At 27.6% G+C, this 15,560-nt stretch overlaps 1 protein-coding gene across 1 annotated transcript; it reads left to right on the top strand.

Annotated features, from left to right (window-relative positions):
- Positions 1-5,138: 5,138 nt before the first annotated feature.
- LOC111280104 (cuscuta receptor 1-like) lies at positions 5,139-13,184 on the top strand. Its single transcript, XM_089756406.1, has 13 exons — positions 5,139-5,582; positions 5,746-5,889; positions 5,965-6,120; positions 6,236-6,313; positions 6,422-6,577; positions 8,134-8,211; positions 8,320-8,475; positions 8,698-8,772; positions 8,871-9,026; positions 9,325-9,399; positions 10,115-10,276; positions 10,366-10,512; positions 10,669-13,184. Exons 1-13 carry the CDS (start codon positions 5,204-5,206, stop codon positions 12,885-12,887), a joined length of 3,981 nt encoding a protein of 1,326 aa, XP_089612532.1. The 5' UTR covers positions 5,139-5,203; the 3' UTR covers positions 12,888-13,184.
- The last annotated feature ends 2,376 nt before the right edge of the window (positions 13,185-15,560 follow it).

Below are 15,560 nucleotides of genomic sequence, written 5' to 3'. Positions count from 1 at the left end.
TTTTTAATTATTTATTTAATTTTATATATTTTTATATATATTTAATTTTATATTTATATTAAAAATAATATTTTATTAATTTCGGGTCGGATCAAGTTGAATTTAATTTTATATAATGTCAGAGTAGGACGAGTTTAGGTATTAAAAAAATAAAAAATTATTGGATCGGATTGAATACGAATTTTATATGTTTAAAGTAAAATCGGATTCGAAACGAGCAAAAACCCAACCCGTTGCCATAAGCACAAGACTTTTTATTTTCCACGAATTAAAACGTTATTCACGCTAAAGTAAAACTAATAGTGAAGATATGACTATAAATAATGTGAAGTGTCAAGCAAGTTGGAGTTAATTTCTCAATAACTTTCTATGGGGGCTGGCCAACAACCAATGTTGCAGTTGCTTTTAAGAGACCAATATTTACTTTTTGTACTTAGTTTTTTCTATTTCCATTTTCCTTTTTTTCACTTTTTAGGACTTTTTTTTTTGTATAAAAAGTGCAATTGGATATTAAAGTAAGTATTTTTTGAAAACTAAAAATTAAAAAATATATATTTTTAAAGTATTATTATTTATCATATTATTCAATTTAAAATTATTTTTTATAATATATTTTTTAAAAAAATCCCATGCTAAGCGAGGGCTTTATTCTAGTGATATATGAAAGAATTTTTTTATCCTTTATTAATAGCTTATGTAAATTTTACAATCACAGTTATGGCTTCTGGTATTATGTTATTAATCGTTTGTTACTATCTTATTCATCATTTACAAAGAAATAAAGAAGAAAATGAAAAACTCATAGGCAAATCACAATTTTTATATTCATATATACTTTAAGAATCCAAGTATATATTCCAATTAAATAACGTGGATATCACGGCAATGTGAATTTCAATGTTGACACCAATGTCAAGATCCTGTCAAACAATACAGTATTTGATGTTATAGTCTCATAGACTTAAAAATAGATATGAAATGCTTTTCAAAAAAAAAAAAAAGAAAATGGAACTTGCAATAAAAGTTTCTTCTTTCCACTAAGAAATAGAATGTAATAAGAAACTACAATGAAAGGGCGGAAAGAATTTTTTAACCCAAACTCCACGATTTCATGTATAAGTCACACGACGAGCTAAAGTATTAATTACAAAATAAAAAAAAGCGTATCATTTACAATTGTTATAGTAACTAGTTATAATTTAAATTTATGAAATTTATAAAAATTTTATATAAAATTCACATTTATAAGTGATAGATCCATACATAATTCTTTAAGTAATTGAATAATTACAAAATTATAATAAAAAAATTGTAGGCGAAATACTCCATAGCTGATTTACCTATTATTAAATTTGTTATTAAAATGTTAAAAATATTTTTATATTAATATTTTAAAATTAAATTTTAATTAAAATTTATTATTTATTAAATAAAATTCTCAACGTTGAACTCAAGCATAAAGGTGTTTATAGGCTGATCTAGGTTGGGTCAATTTTTTATATTAATAATTTATATGCTTGCTTAGGTTTGGTTTGGTCTGATATTTTGAGCCTCAAAAATTTTTTTAAGGTCAACCAAAATTGAAAAAGTAAATACCAAGCCCCTCCATTAAACCTAATTTATATAACAAAAATTAGAAAATCCTTTTTTTAAATATATAAAAAAATTTTCATATATTTATATATATTTATATAATTATAATATTTCAATTATATATATTTTATTTGAGTCGGGTCGGATTCGGATTTTAATTTTTCAATACCCAACCCGAAATTTAAACAAGCTTATAAAAATGTGCCCATGCCCATTTAATATACTTTTGTTTTTTGCCTAAACTTTTTCAAAATTTGACGAGCTTTTAGGCTTAGGAGGATAGCTTGACTTTAGAACAGATCTACTTAGGTAGAAAAAGCATATTTAGGATTGGATCAATGTCTTTGACCAATAGCCTAGATAGTAATTGGGTCTATAAACACCTAATAATTAACAACTACTTCAACTATAACAGCTAAGAGAATGATAGTGAAACGAATGATTTTTAATCAAGATTGATCATTGGTAAAAAAATAGTATATTTAAAGAAAAATCAATAAACAAATCAATATAAACCAACATAGAATTAAATTAAATCCAACATACATGAGATTCGATTATAAAATCTATTGCTTCCAATCCCTTTTTCTTATTATTGAGACAAAACTTTATTGATAGTATGAACAAAGTTTTAATTTGTGCAAAATAAAACTCTATTGCTTGGTTTACATGCAGAGGCACATATTTGTTTTATTGTAAAATTTTAGTAATAATTATACATGGGTTTAATAAAAACAAAAATATATATTTTATATTTTTATGTTGATATAAATTATGATATATAATTTTCATATAAAACACAATATAAATACATAAATTTTGGTATTTAAATGATACGAATACATAAATGGTTAAGTATAGTCTAATAACAAGATATCATAGAAGCATTTACAATGTTTTATATAGACAACATCTAATTTATGGTAGCAAATTATAAAAATGATTAATATTATGAATGATTTTTAAATTATAATAAAGTATTTAATATGATATTTAAATTTTAAACATACCTAAAACAATATAATATCTATAAATTTTAAAAATAAAGTAACATCCTAATCATGGTATTTGCAAGGGATGATTAACCGTGGAGCTACAAAAATTATTGGCTTTCTTAATTCTCTAAAAACATATTATTTGAAAAAAAAAAGGGTGTCTATGGACTAAAAGGAGCCGAGTTTGGTTGAAACCTAAAATTCTTAGGTTTGGTGGGCTTTGCAATTTATTTTTATTTATCATTAAAAAGATTTTTATATTAACAATTTACTTTTTTTAAATATATTTTAAATTAAATTAACAAATATTGTTTAACGAGAACAAAATAAGCAATAAACCTTGTTAAAAGCTTTAAAAATTTTGCTTAAGACTTGATTGAATTGAGACTAGCATATGGTCTGACACATAGACAAATCTAATATCAAGCTATTATAAAAATATTTACATTATTTTATATAGCCGACATTCTGTTTATGGTGGTACATTATAAAAATAATTAATATTATGAATGATTTATAAATTATAATAAAATATTTAATATGATGCTTAAATTTTAAATATTTCTAATATAACACCTAAAATATAATAAATTTTAAAAATAGGATCATCCTAATCGTGTTATTTGCAAGAAGTGATTAATTCATGGAGTTGCAAAAATAATTGGTATTCTTAATTCTCTAAAAATATATAATTTGAGAAAAAAAAAAAAAAAGGTGTCCATGAACTAAGAGGAGCCGAGCACGGTTGAAATCAAGAAATCTTAGGTTTGGTGGGCTCTGCATTTTATTTTTATTTATCATTAAAATATTCAAAATATATTTATACTAATCTTTTAATATTTTTAAATATATTATAAAATAAAATTAAAAAATATTTTTTTATAATATAATAACACAATCAATCTGAAGTAAACTTAAAAAACTTTGGCAAGTCAAGTCCTTGCGTAGACTCTGTTTGGTTTCCTTTCCTTTTTACCTAAAAAAGTGTCAGTGTCTTTCGCTATCTTCTCTCATTGATGGTAAATTTCAGGAATTGAAACTTGAATAAACTAATTTATTATTAAAATCACATTTTCTTGAAAGTGGCCGACGTACTTTACAAAAATTTTGCAATGAGATAAAGTACGTGCCTTTGTGTGTAAAACGAAGCACAAGACTTTCAACAAATTAAAACGTTATTCACGCTAATTAACGTAAAACTAATGGGGAAGATATGACTGAAGTATCAAGCAAGTTGGAGTTAATTTCTCAACAACTTTCTTTTGGGTTTGGCCAACAACCAACATTGCATTTGCTTTTAAAAGACCAATAGTTTTTTTTTTTTTTTAATTCAGTTTTTTCTATTTGTATTTTAATTTTTTTCACTTTTCGGAATTTTTTTTATGTATAAAAGCCAAAAGTGCAATTTGATATTAGAGTAAGTATTTTGAAAAACTAAAAATTAAAGGAAAAAAAACAATTTTTAAGTATTATTACTTACCGTATTATTCAATTTAAATTTATTTTTTATAAATGATTTTTTTAAAAATATATCCCATACAAAACGAAATCTTCATTCTATTGATATATGAAAGCATAAATTTCTTTTATCCTTTATTAATAGCTTATGTAAATTTTTAGTATTCAAATTATGAAATTTAATATCATATTATTGATCGTTTACTACTATTTATTAATCATTTAGAAAGAAATCAGAAAAGAAAATGAAAAACTCATAGACAATATTATAATTTTTTAATGTAATTAAATAATTATAATATTGTAATAAAAAAATTACATTTGAAATGTTCCCAAGCTGATTTACTTATTTCAATTAAATTTGTTATTAAAATGTTAAAAATATTTTATATTAATATTATAAAATTAAATTTTAATTAAAATATATTATTTATTAATATAATAAAATTCTCAACTCAAGCCTAAAAAATCATATTTAGGACTGGATCCAAGTTTTTTGACCAATAGCCTGCAAAGTAGCTGGGTTTAACAAGTACTCCAATTATAACAATTAAAAGAATGATTATGAAACGAATGATTTTTTTTATCAAGATTGATCATTGGCAAAAAAAATAATAATAAAAACAATTGATTAATAAAAAAATAGTATATTTATAGAAAATTTAAATTAAATCCAACAAATATACAATGAGATTCGATCATAAAATCTAATACTTCTAATCCCTCTTTCTTATTATTGAGACAAAACCTCATTTATATATAGCATGAACAAATTTTTAATTTGTGGAAAATAAAAGTCATTGTCTTATTGCAAAATTTTTTTCTAAATTATGTCGGCTACTTTCGAGAAAGAGTGATTTCAGTGATTAGTTTATTCGAGTTTCAATTCCAAAAATAGTAAAATTTACCACCGATGAGCAAAGTCAAAGAAAAAGACTAACACTCCTTTTAGGAAGAACGAAAGGACAAGGGAAAAACAGTTTTAATATTTTTTTTACTTTCCCTTTTCTTTCTTTCCTACAACACAGTCTAAACGATCGAGGACCACCTTGATTGTCTATATATATTAAGCTTGATGCAAGGCTTATCATTATATATTTAGAAGTAGCAGTTGAGAGAGAATTGAAAATATAGAGATCATATATAAAGAAAAAGAGATGATGGAAACCAAATGGTTGTGGTTGAGTGTGTTGTTGTTGTTGCTGTTAGAAGGATGCAGATGGTATAGTACTGAGGCGTGTTGGGAGGATGAGAGGATTGCTCTCTTGCAACTCAAACCGTTCTTCAATCCTCACAACGATCTGTACAGCTGGGTTGATGAGATCAAGGGTTCAGATTGCTGTCAATGGCATAGGGTCGAGTGCAACACCTCCTCCTCCTTCTCCTCCAAGCGAGTCATAGGACTCTCTCTTAATAATACAAGATGGCTCGACAACAAAAGATGGTATCTTAATGCCTCCTTGTTTCTTCCTTTCAAGGAACTGAAGCATCTGTATTTGACAGGGAATAACATCGCTGGTTTTGTTGAAAGTGAAGGTCGCTTTTGCCTTTTCATCTTCAATTATTCCATTGTTAATTTGCAATATGAAAATTCATTCTTCACTTTTTCATTTTTACAACTTCATATTTAATTCTAATTTTGTTTTATTGATGAAAGCCACTAAGTCCTTTTTATATATTTAAAAGAACTCTCTTGCAGGTTTTGCAAAGCTAAATTTGGAGATCCTTGATTTAAGTGACAATTACCTCAATGATACAATTTTATTATCTTTGAGTGAGCTTTCATCTCTTAAGCATTTATATCTAGGAGCAAACTCCTTCAGAGGATCAAGTCATGCAAACGGTAGAGTTAAAATTGCTCTAATTACGATTATGAATGATATAAAGTAATTAAAATATTAACTTGTGTTTATTACAGGTTTCCAATGGCTCTCAAGACTTGGTAATTTGGAAACTCTTGATTTATGGGGCAATTCTTTGAAAAATGATATAGTGTTTCATATGAATGGTCTTTCATCTTTAAAGACTTTAAGTTTAAGTGGAAATTACTTGGAAGGAACCGTTCATATTCACGGTAAACTCATTTTACCTCTAATTGATATTAAAGTCAATTGTTGTTTCAAGGAAAGCTCTTGCATATTATTTGATTTTATATATAATATAATTAATTACTTGTTGAGGTTGAATAGAATTGAATAATTTGACAAACTTGAAGAACTTGGATTTAAGCTTCAATAGAATTGAAAGCTTCCAACCATCAAAGCAAGGTATAAATATATATTTCAATTCACTGAACTAAAATCTTAATTATGTGATCAGCATATAAAATTTTTGATTGACTATAGTATATAATAGAATTATATATTCTTGTATAGGAAACGAGACACAACTGAGGTTGACCAATTTGGAGGAACTTGATTTGAGCTATAATCTCTTCAGGAACAATACATTTTCCTTCGTTCAGGGGTTTTCAAGTCTAAAGTCCTTATATATGCAGGGGAACCAATTGCAAGGCTCAATAGATGTTAAAGGTAAAGCTTTTACTACCTTTGTTTTTTTTTTTTTAAAAGCCTTAAACTCATAAAAAAAATTTTTTTTGCTAAGTCAAAGGTATTTATTAATTAATCAAAAGGGCACAAAGCCAGCATAAAGTTAATTCAGCAAAGCAAATAGATCTATGCATTCAAACCAGACAGAGAAAACACCACCCAAAGTATATAACTGAAGACAAAACACTTAAAAGTTACACAACCTTACCCATAAGCCAATTACCTCCCGACCAAAGCGAGCTATGTGTGTTTTCAATTTCGTGTATTGTCGGCATAGAATCAGTCTCCACTATCACATGCTCTGTACCCTGTTCAAAAGCTAGTTGCAGTCCCCAAAGGATCGCTTTTGCCTCTGTATGAAAGGAACTTTCAGTCCAGTCTACTCAAGTCACTGCTGAAAAAACCACGTTACTCTTTGAATCTCTACGAACAGCACCTAGCCCAGCTTCCTGTTCTCTGAACCTATACACTGCATCCACAATGAGCTTTAACATATCCAGTACAGGAGGTTGCCAACTCTATCCTTGTGGCTTCCTCGAGATCATAGTTGGTTGGGCAACCAGTTCTAGCCTTTCCCTCACAAGGGCTGTCTTTACCAATGATTTCCGCATAGCATATGCTACTCGATGGAGGCTTTTTAATTACAATCATCGTATTGTAATTCTTATTGTGTTAATTATAATATCATAATTCTTAATATTATCATGTTTGCTTATATAATTACATTAATTAAGTTAACAAATATTATATTATTTTCAAAATGTGAAATGAAACCCAGTTAAGATGCTAATTGTACCTTTTGTCTCTTGGATAGTTGCAGTTGCTAATATGACAACTTTTGGTTGCAAAAAAACATTTCTTGTTCATAATATCCGGTAGGAAAAAAGCCATTAGCTTAAGAATCAAGCTACACCTATTGGGCCAAAAAAAAAAAAAATCAAGCTACACGTAGTTACGAAGGAGGATGTCACTTATTAAACAGTCAGTCATTTCGATTTTTGATTGGGATAAGAAATTCGAATCCAACTCTATGTAAGATAAAGAAAACCAAACCAAGTATTTATTATTGAAGTGAGAAAACCGATGCATGACTGAATTAGAAACAGTTGAGAAACCATTTTGTAGTTTTTTTCTTTTTAATTTTTGTTTCCTGAAGTTTCCTGAGTATTTGTGTTAATGGATCAAGTCAAGCAAATGGTAGAATTAAAATTAACCCAATAGTGATTATGAATGATATATAGTAATTAAAATATTAATCTTTTTCATTACAGGCTTCCAATGGCTTTCAAGACTCAATAATTTGGAAACTCTTGATTTAGGATACAACTCTTTGAAAAATAACATATTGTTTTATATCAATGGTCTTTTATCTTTAAAGACTTTAAGTTTGATGAGAAATCACTTGGAAGGAACTATTCACATTCACGATAAACTTGGTTTACCCTTTTTTTACGTTTAAATCAATTGTAGTTTCAGGAAAGGTATTACATATAATTTGCTTTTATATGCAATATTAATTACTCATTGGCATTGAGTAGGATTGAATAATTTGACAAATTTGAAGAACTTGGATTTAAGAGACAATAAAATTGAAAGCTTCCAACCATCAAAGCAAGGTATAAATATATATTTCAATTCACTCAACTAAATTCTTAATTATGTGATTAATATATAAAATTTCTCATTGACAATAGCAAATAATAGAATTTTATATTCTTATATAGGAAACGAGACACAACTGAGATTGACCAATTTGGAGGAGCTTAATTTGAGGGGTAATCTTTTCAAGAACAATACATTTTTCTTCCCTCAGGAGTTTTCAAGTCTGAAGTCCTTAGATATGGGGGAGAACCAATTGCATGGCTCAATAGATATTAAAGGTAAAGCTATTGCAGACTTTTTCTTTTAAATTCTTTTTAGAACGTTTAAACTCATCAAATGAGTACAATCTCATATCACATTTGAGGATTTTTCTTGTTCATTTAAAGCTTTAGACCTATTTTGCCGTTTATTTCATTATAAAGTCAATAAGAATATTCAATAAAAGATTATTTGAATAACCAGGCTAACATAATGATTATTTGAATTGAACTTGGGCATAGAATTGAATAATTTAATGAGTATGAAGAAGTTGGATTTAAGCTGGAACAGCATTGAAAGCCTTCAATCCTCACAAGGTATGCATTTATATTTGCTCAATTAGTTAAGTTGTTATATATAATTAAATATTATGTAAATCTTTTTTTAGTGATGAAATTATGTAAACCTTATGTAGATAGTGGGAGACAGCTGCACTTGACCCATTTAGAAGAATTTGATTTGAGCTATAATCTCATGAATGACAGCATATTTGCATCACTTAGCGGGCTTTCAAATTTGAAGTCTTTGGATGTAAGCTACAATCAGTTAAATGGATCAATAGATATGAGAGGTAATTTTTTTTTTTTGCAAAAATTTTGAATTTGCTAACAAAATCTTTATTCATGTTTCAAGATGACATAACAAATAAGTTCATCTGTTTCTTTTCTTTAATGATGAAATTATGTAAATTATTTATAGATACTAGGAGACAGTTAAAATTGACCTATTTCTAAAAGCTTGATTTAAGTCATAATCTAATTAATTATTACTTTTCAACCAAAATTTCAACTCTATTATAAATACTTTAAAAAAATACATTTCATATATTTAGATGATTTAATGAAGTTTATTCATTACTTTTTTTCCAGACTTAGGTGCTTTTACCAACTTAGAGGAACTGGATATGAGTTATAATGATTTGAATGAATTTGTGGGCTGTAAAGGTATGGATTTAAATAAATTTTCTATTTTTATTTATGAGGTTTATAATGATGTAGATGTTTTAATGACCAAAAAATTTAGCATATTAAAATTTAATGCTCAATTTTTTAAAGGAAGAAATTAACTATTTATTATATGCTTTTTATTACAATGCTACAATTCTCTAACTATAATAAAGAATTATGTAAGAATCGATCATTTATAAATGTGACTTCCATATAGAATTTTGTTAGACCTCACGTAATTTTGAATTGTGGCTATTTAATTGTATTATAATGATTGTAGGTGAAATGCTCTCATTAAAATTAATGTCCGACTTTTTAAAGGAAGAAATTCATTGTAATTTGATTACTAATTAGAAAATGATATATATTTGCCTTAGATAATTGCTTTCTTTAAGAAGTGTTGCAACGGCATATCAAATATTTCCCTTTTTGTTTGTATTACCTTGTTGTGTCTTAGAGTTGGACTTGTTTGCCTTTTGTCATTCTGTTTTAGATTACTACGTATTCTTATTACCGTTTAAAAAATTTTGCCTTTTCATGTTACCGTTTTGTTTGATTTCATCTTTTTGATTGTTTCGTATATTAAATTTATATTAAAAATATTTAACGATTCAATATTCTTCTCTATTAAAAATTCATCTTGCATAAATCTTGAACATATAATCTTTCTACAAAATTGAAATTTTCACTTGTTTATTTTTTTCATTTACAGAGTATAAAAGTTTGAAAAAGTTAAAAGTTCTTAGTCTAAATGGGGTTTTCACCAATGGAAGCATTCCACTACTACTAAAATTAGTAGATGCATTCCCATCAGTTAAGACCTTCTATCTACGATCGAATTACCTAAATAAGTCTATGGCTGCTCAGGATAAAGGTAAGTCATTAATTTTTCCAAAAGGACTTAAATTAGTAGTCATTTGTTGATTAACATCTAAGAATACCTCTTATGCTATGATTACTCAGAATTGCATGTATGGAACAATGTGGAGGAAATATTTCTAGACTTTTCCTATCTTGACAACAACGTTTTGCAAAGCATTGGAGTATTCACTTCTCTCAAAACTTTGTCTTTAAGTGACTGTGGACTTATTGGTTCCTTACCTAATCAAGGTAAGACTCTATAATTTCTCCAATATAACTTCTGGAATACATCTATTTCCAATAATTCTTTTTTCTATTTCTTTCGTCTAATATCTTTTATATATATTCTGTTTTGGAAATCAAAATTTAATTAAAATTTCTTCCATGAATTTATAAAATTTTCAGGTTGGTGTGATCTAAGGAACCTTAAAAGTTTGGATATCAGTAGGAATGCACTTGAGGGGATACTTCCTTATTGTTTGGGTAACTTGACATCTCTTCTTCAATTGGATATCTCCTCCAATCAATTTACTGGAAATTTGACGCCTTTAGCAAATCTTTCATCACTTGGATTCATCGTCCTTTCAAGAAATCATTTTCAAATTTCAATGCCATTCCTATCACGTGCAAACCTTCCAAATCTCAAAGTTCTCTTCGGTGATGAAAACAAGATGGTAATAGAACCTAATTCCTTTCATACTTCAATTCCAAGGTTCCAACTAAATTTCATCAGTTTGTCAAAGTGCACAACCGATAAAGGACTTAGCCTACAACCTCTTAAGTTCCTTTATTACAAATATGACTTGAGATATGTTGATCTTTCATATAACTATTTCAGTGGAACAGTCCCGTTATGGTTGTTAGAAAATAACACAAAATTAGGAAATCTCTTCTTATTAGGCAATTCTTTCACCGGTCCTCTCTTGTTACCGCAACTTACTAATCCTAATGTGTCTATAATTGACATATCTGATAACAAATTACAAGGTCAAATTCTGACAAATATATGTTCATCTTTTCCAAATTTGAAAGGTTTATTCTTATCTAAGAATGCCTTTGAAGGTAATATCCCTCCTTGTTTAAGTGGCATGAACACTTTATCAATTTTAGACCTATCGGACAATCATCTATCTGGAAGAGTACCAGAAAAGTTGATCATGAGAAGCTCATTAGTTATTCTTAGGCTATCAAATAACAACCTAAGTGGAAAGATTGTTCCTATGATGTTCAACACAATCAAGTTGTCAAAATTGTATTTGGATGGCAATAATTTTGCTGGAGAGATTCCTGATATTGATGTCTCTGCTACTGATTTTTCACATTCATCACTAGAGGATATTGATATCAGTAGTAACAGTTTTAATGGAAAGCTCCCAAGATGGATAGGGAATGTACCGCATTTGAAGAGATTGGCTTTGTCCAACAATCATTTCGAAGGTTCTATTCCAATGGAATTGTGCAACTTGTATGAGCTTGAATTTTTGGAGCTTTCTCAAAACAATTTATCTGGCTCTATTCATTCTTGTTTCAATCCACCATATTTAAGACATGTCCACCTGAAGAGAAACAGACTAAGTGGTCCATTGACACTTGTTTTTAATAGCTTTTCATTAGTGACATTAGATCTTAGAGGGAATAATTTGACTGGTAATATTCCAAAATGGATTGGCACATTTTCTACTTTAAGCGTCCTTCTTTTGAAAGACAATCATCTAGACGATGGAATTCCAGTTCAATTATGCAAGTTGTATTCATTGAGCATCATAGATCTTTCTGGAAATATGTTTTCTGGTCCTATACCTTCTTGTTTGGGTAACTTAACTTTGGCAATGAAAAAGGATAAGTCATTGATACCTGATGGTCAGTATGGAATAGGTATACCTGATGATGCATCAACATACACTGTGATGATAATGCCGAAAACTCGTAGGTACCCTGATAGCTACATGGAAGAATGGATAGAGTTTACAACAAAGAGTGTGTCCTATTCATACGGTGGTGACATTCTTGAGTACATGTCTGGGATTGATTTATCTTGTAACAGGTTAACTGGGCAAATCCCACTCGAATTGGGAAACTTGAATGAAATCCATTCGTTAAACTTATCACACAATAAGTTGATTGGAGTCATACCTTCATCATTTTCAAAGCTTAAGCAAATCGAGAGTTTGGACCTTTCTTACAACAACTTGACTGGTAGAATCCCTATACAGTTGGTTGAGTTGAACTTCCTGGAGGTTTTCAGCGTGGCACACAACAACTTGTCAGGTAGTACTCCAGACCCAAAAGCTCAGTTTGGGACCTTTAATGAAAGCAGCTACGAGGTAAACCCTCTTCTCTGTGGGCCTCCATTGCAAAATAACTGCTCTAAAACTAAGTCACCACCAACAGTACCAACTACAACAGACAATGAAGGAGAAGGTAGTTTCATGGACACATATGTTTTTTGTGTGAGCTTTCTAGTTTCATATGTAATTGTTTTATTGGGAATTTTTGTTGTTCTATACATAAATCCATATTGGCGACAAGCATGGTTTTCTTTCATTGAGAGTTGCATCACTACCTTTCGCTACTCAATTGTGGGCAATTTTCTTGAGTTATACATCTTCAGAAGATGTGCCTAGGTATCATGGGAGCTCTTATGATTTGCCTTTTGTTTGAATGTGGTGAAGATTTGGATAAAGTTGATTTTGTTGTCAGAAGAAGTTTGGTGATTTAATCTTTTTAAATGGGGGATTTCTTTTAGTTGACTGTTCTGTTAAAATAGTTTTAGGAAGAGTTGTGGATTTTGCACTTTCAACAGAGCTTTATGTCTCTGTCGAAACTCTGTTTTTGGTATTTGTTTTGTTTTGAAGGAAGCCTGTAGCTTTGTGTCTTGTTGATTTTATTTTCTACACAAATATTCAATTCTCTATTCTCCATCATCTACAAGTTATTATTAATATCTTTTCCAAGTTATTATTCAAATTGGCAAATTTTTCCTCATTAGTTTTGGCTTAGTTTTGAGCTTCTAGTAAATGATTTCTGGCATAAATTGCAGCGAAGGCAAAGATTGCTGGCTATGGCCTACCAAGAACTTTCTAAAGTTGTATTGGTTGGATTCATTTGTTTTAACCAGATTTTATATCGATCGTAAAAAGCTTTTTCAATTTATTTTCTTTGATGCTTAAAAAATTAGATTTTAAACAAAAACAATACTAATTCTATCATATTAAAGTAATATGAAATATTCAAGAATGTGTTTTTTTTTTTTTTCAATTTCTCATTTCTAGCTCTTTTATAGAGGTTTTATTTTTATTTAAAATTACTTAATATTTGTTGTCTTTCGAAAATTAGTGTTAGTTTATAAAATGGACCAAATAAGCATTGACTGTTGAAAATATCATTTTGATCACGAAATGCAATTATTTTCTTTTATAGGGTTACAAATTATTCCAAAATTAAAAAATTAGGTTTATATATCTCATACACATGCAAATCCTATCAACTAAATAAATTAAATGTACAATCTTCCAAAGTAACGATGAGATCATGACTTAATAGTTGTGTTATAAAGGGTGTTAGCCAATGAGATCATGACTTAGTAGTTATATTATAATTTGTTAGTTAATTATTCAGTAATTGTAATTTAATTATGATATAATAATTGATTATTCAGTTAATTAAATGAATGTAATACTTGATTATGATTATAATAATTAAAAAAAACTAAAATTTTTTAATCCATTCTTTGCATGGTTAATTTTTATTTAAAAAAAAAAACTTAAATAATATATACCATATAAATAATGATTTCAAAAGTTCAAAGAGTTTCTCTTTAAAAAAACAATCCTCATACTACTTTATTCAAAAAAAATTTTAAAAACATAAAAAATAATAAAAATAAAACAGCAAAGGTATCAAAGGAAAAAACAATTAAAAAAAAAGAATAACCTCATATCTAACTGTAGCATTTCCATGAAAGAAAATGAAATAATGGAGTAAAAGCCTCATCCTCTTTCACCGCAAAGAACTTATGTGTAAATTTGATCACATATAAATCAATAAATAATCATAAAATAAGTACACCAGGTCTACAAATAATTAATAATTGGTATACAAAGATTACAAAAAATTAAACACATTTAATTATTTCTAATAAAATTGATTATATTAATTTTTTAAAATATTTATTTTTAAATCATTGATTAATGGAGAAGGAGAAAAGATTAAAATTAATTTATACCTTACTACTAAGGATCCAGAACATCAACTTAACATTTGTAAATTGAATTACTTAATTTCATTTAATGACACTTATCTTAAAAAATCATATAGCGTTTGCATCCATGAGGTATCGATTGGTTTTGTAAGGGGCATAGATATATATATATATATATATATATATTCATAGAACTTTTTGGTTTTTTTTCTACATTGATTCCACTAAATTTAAATAAAAATAAAAGTAATACAAATAAAATTTTATCTACTTTATAAAACAAAATACAAGTAAAATGACTAAAAAAAAAATCATATCTATTATACTATAATAGTTGTCCAATTATGTACGTGGATACACTCAAACAATTATATATAGAGATTAGCAATTATAAAATAATGTTATTCATTTTTTTTCTAATAATGGGATAAGATATATTTAAATTTATCATTTATATTTTAGATTTGGGGAAAAGAGATTAGGTTGGGTTAGATTAATGTTAGAGGGGTTTATCATTTATAATTTTTTTAAAACATAATCTATTTAAATATTGTTGAATAGTGCTAATAATCTTGTGGTCATTTGGTAGTTAATATAGCATTAAACTCCTAATTTTTATGATCATAATTTTATTCTTGACATATTCAAATATAAAAAAATTAATAGTTTAAATTTATATTAGAATGATCATTGATAAGTATTATACACTTACCAACATCAAATCAATATTGATTGTAAATCTTAACACTAATTAACTTATTTAAAAATAATTAATTAAAATAAAATTTAAAAAATTAGGACAACCTAAATTGTTTTCTCAAATCTTCATCTAAAAAAGTTGATAAAAACCTAAGATGAAAAGTTAATCACTTAACTCAACAAAATAATTCCCAATGAAGATTTGATTCCATTTTCTTTTGTTGTTTGCTATAGATGGCTGTAACTTCTAACAAAAAATGATAAATATTTATGGAAGAGATATCAGTGCGGTGGTGTTCTAGGAGACTGCGAGGGGAATATTAGAGGTTTGTTTTATGGCCCTCATGGTGATCAGGAGTCAAATACTGCAGAAGTTTTGGCCATTAAGACTGCACTT

The sequence above is a fragment of the Durio zibethinus genome, chromosome 27 (genome assembly GCF_047325235.1).
Source record: "Durio zibethinus cultivar Kanyao isolate XHJ-2024 chromosome 27, ASM4732523v1, whole genome shotgun sequence".
NCBI lineage: Eukaryota > Viridiplantae > Streptophyta > Magnoliopsida > Malvales > Malvaceae > Durio > Durio zibethinus.
The sequence above is the reverse complement of the archived record's forward strand: the minus strand, read 5'-3'. Positions and strand labels throughout refer to the sequence as shown.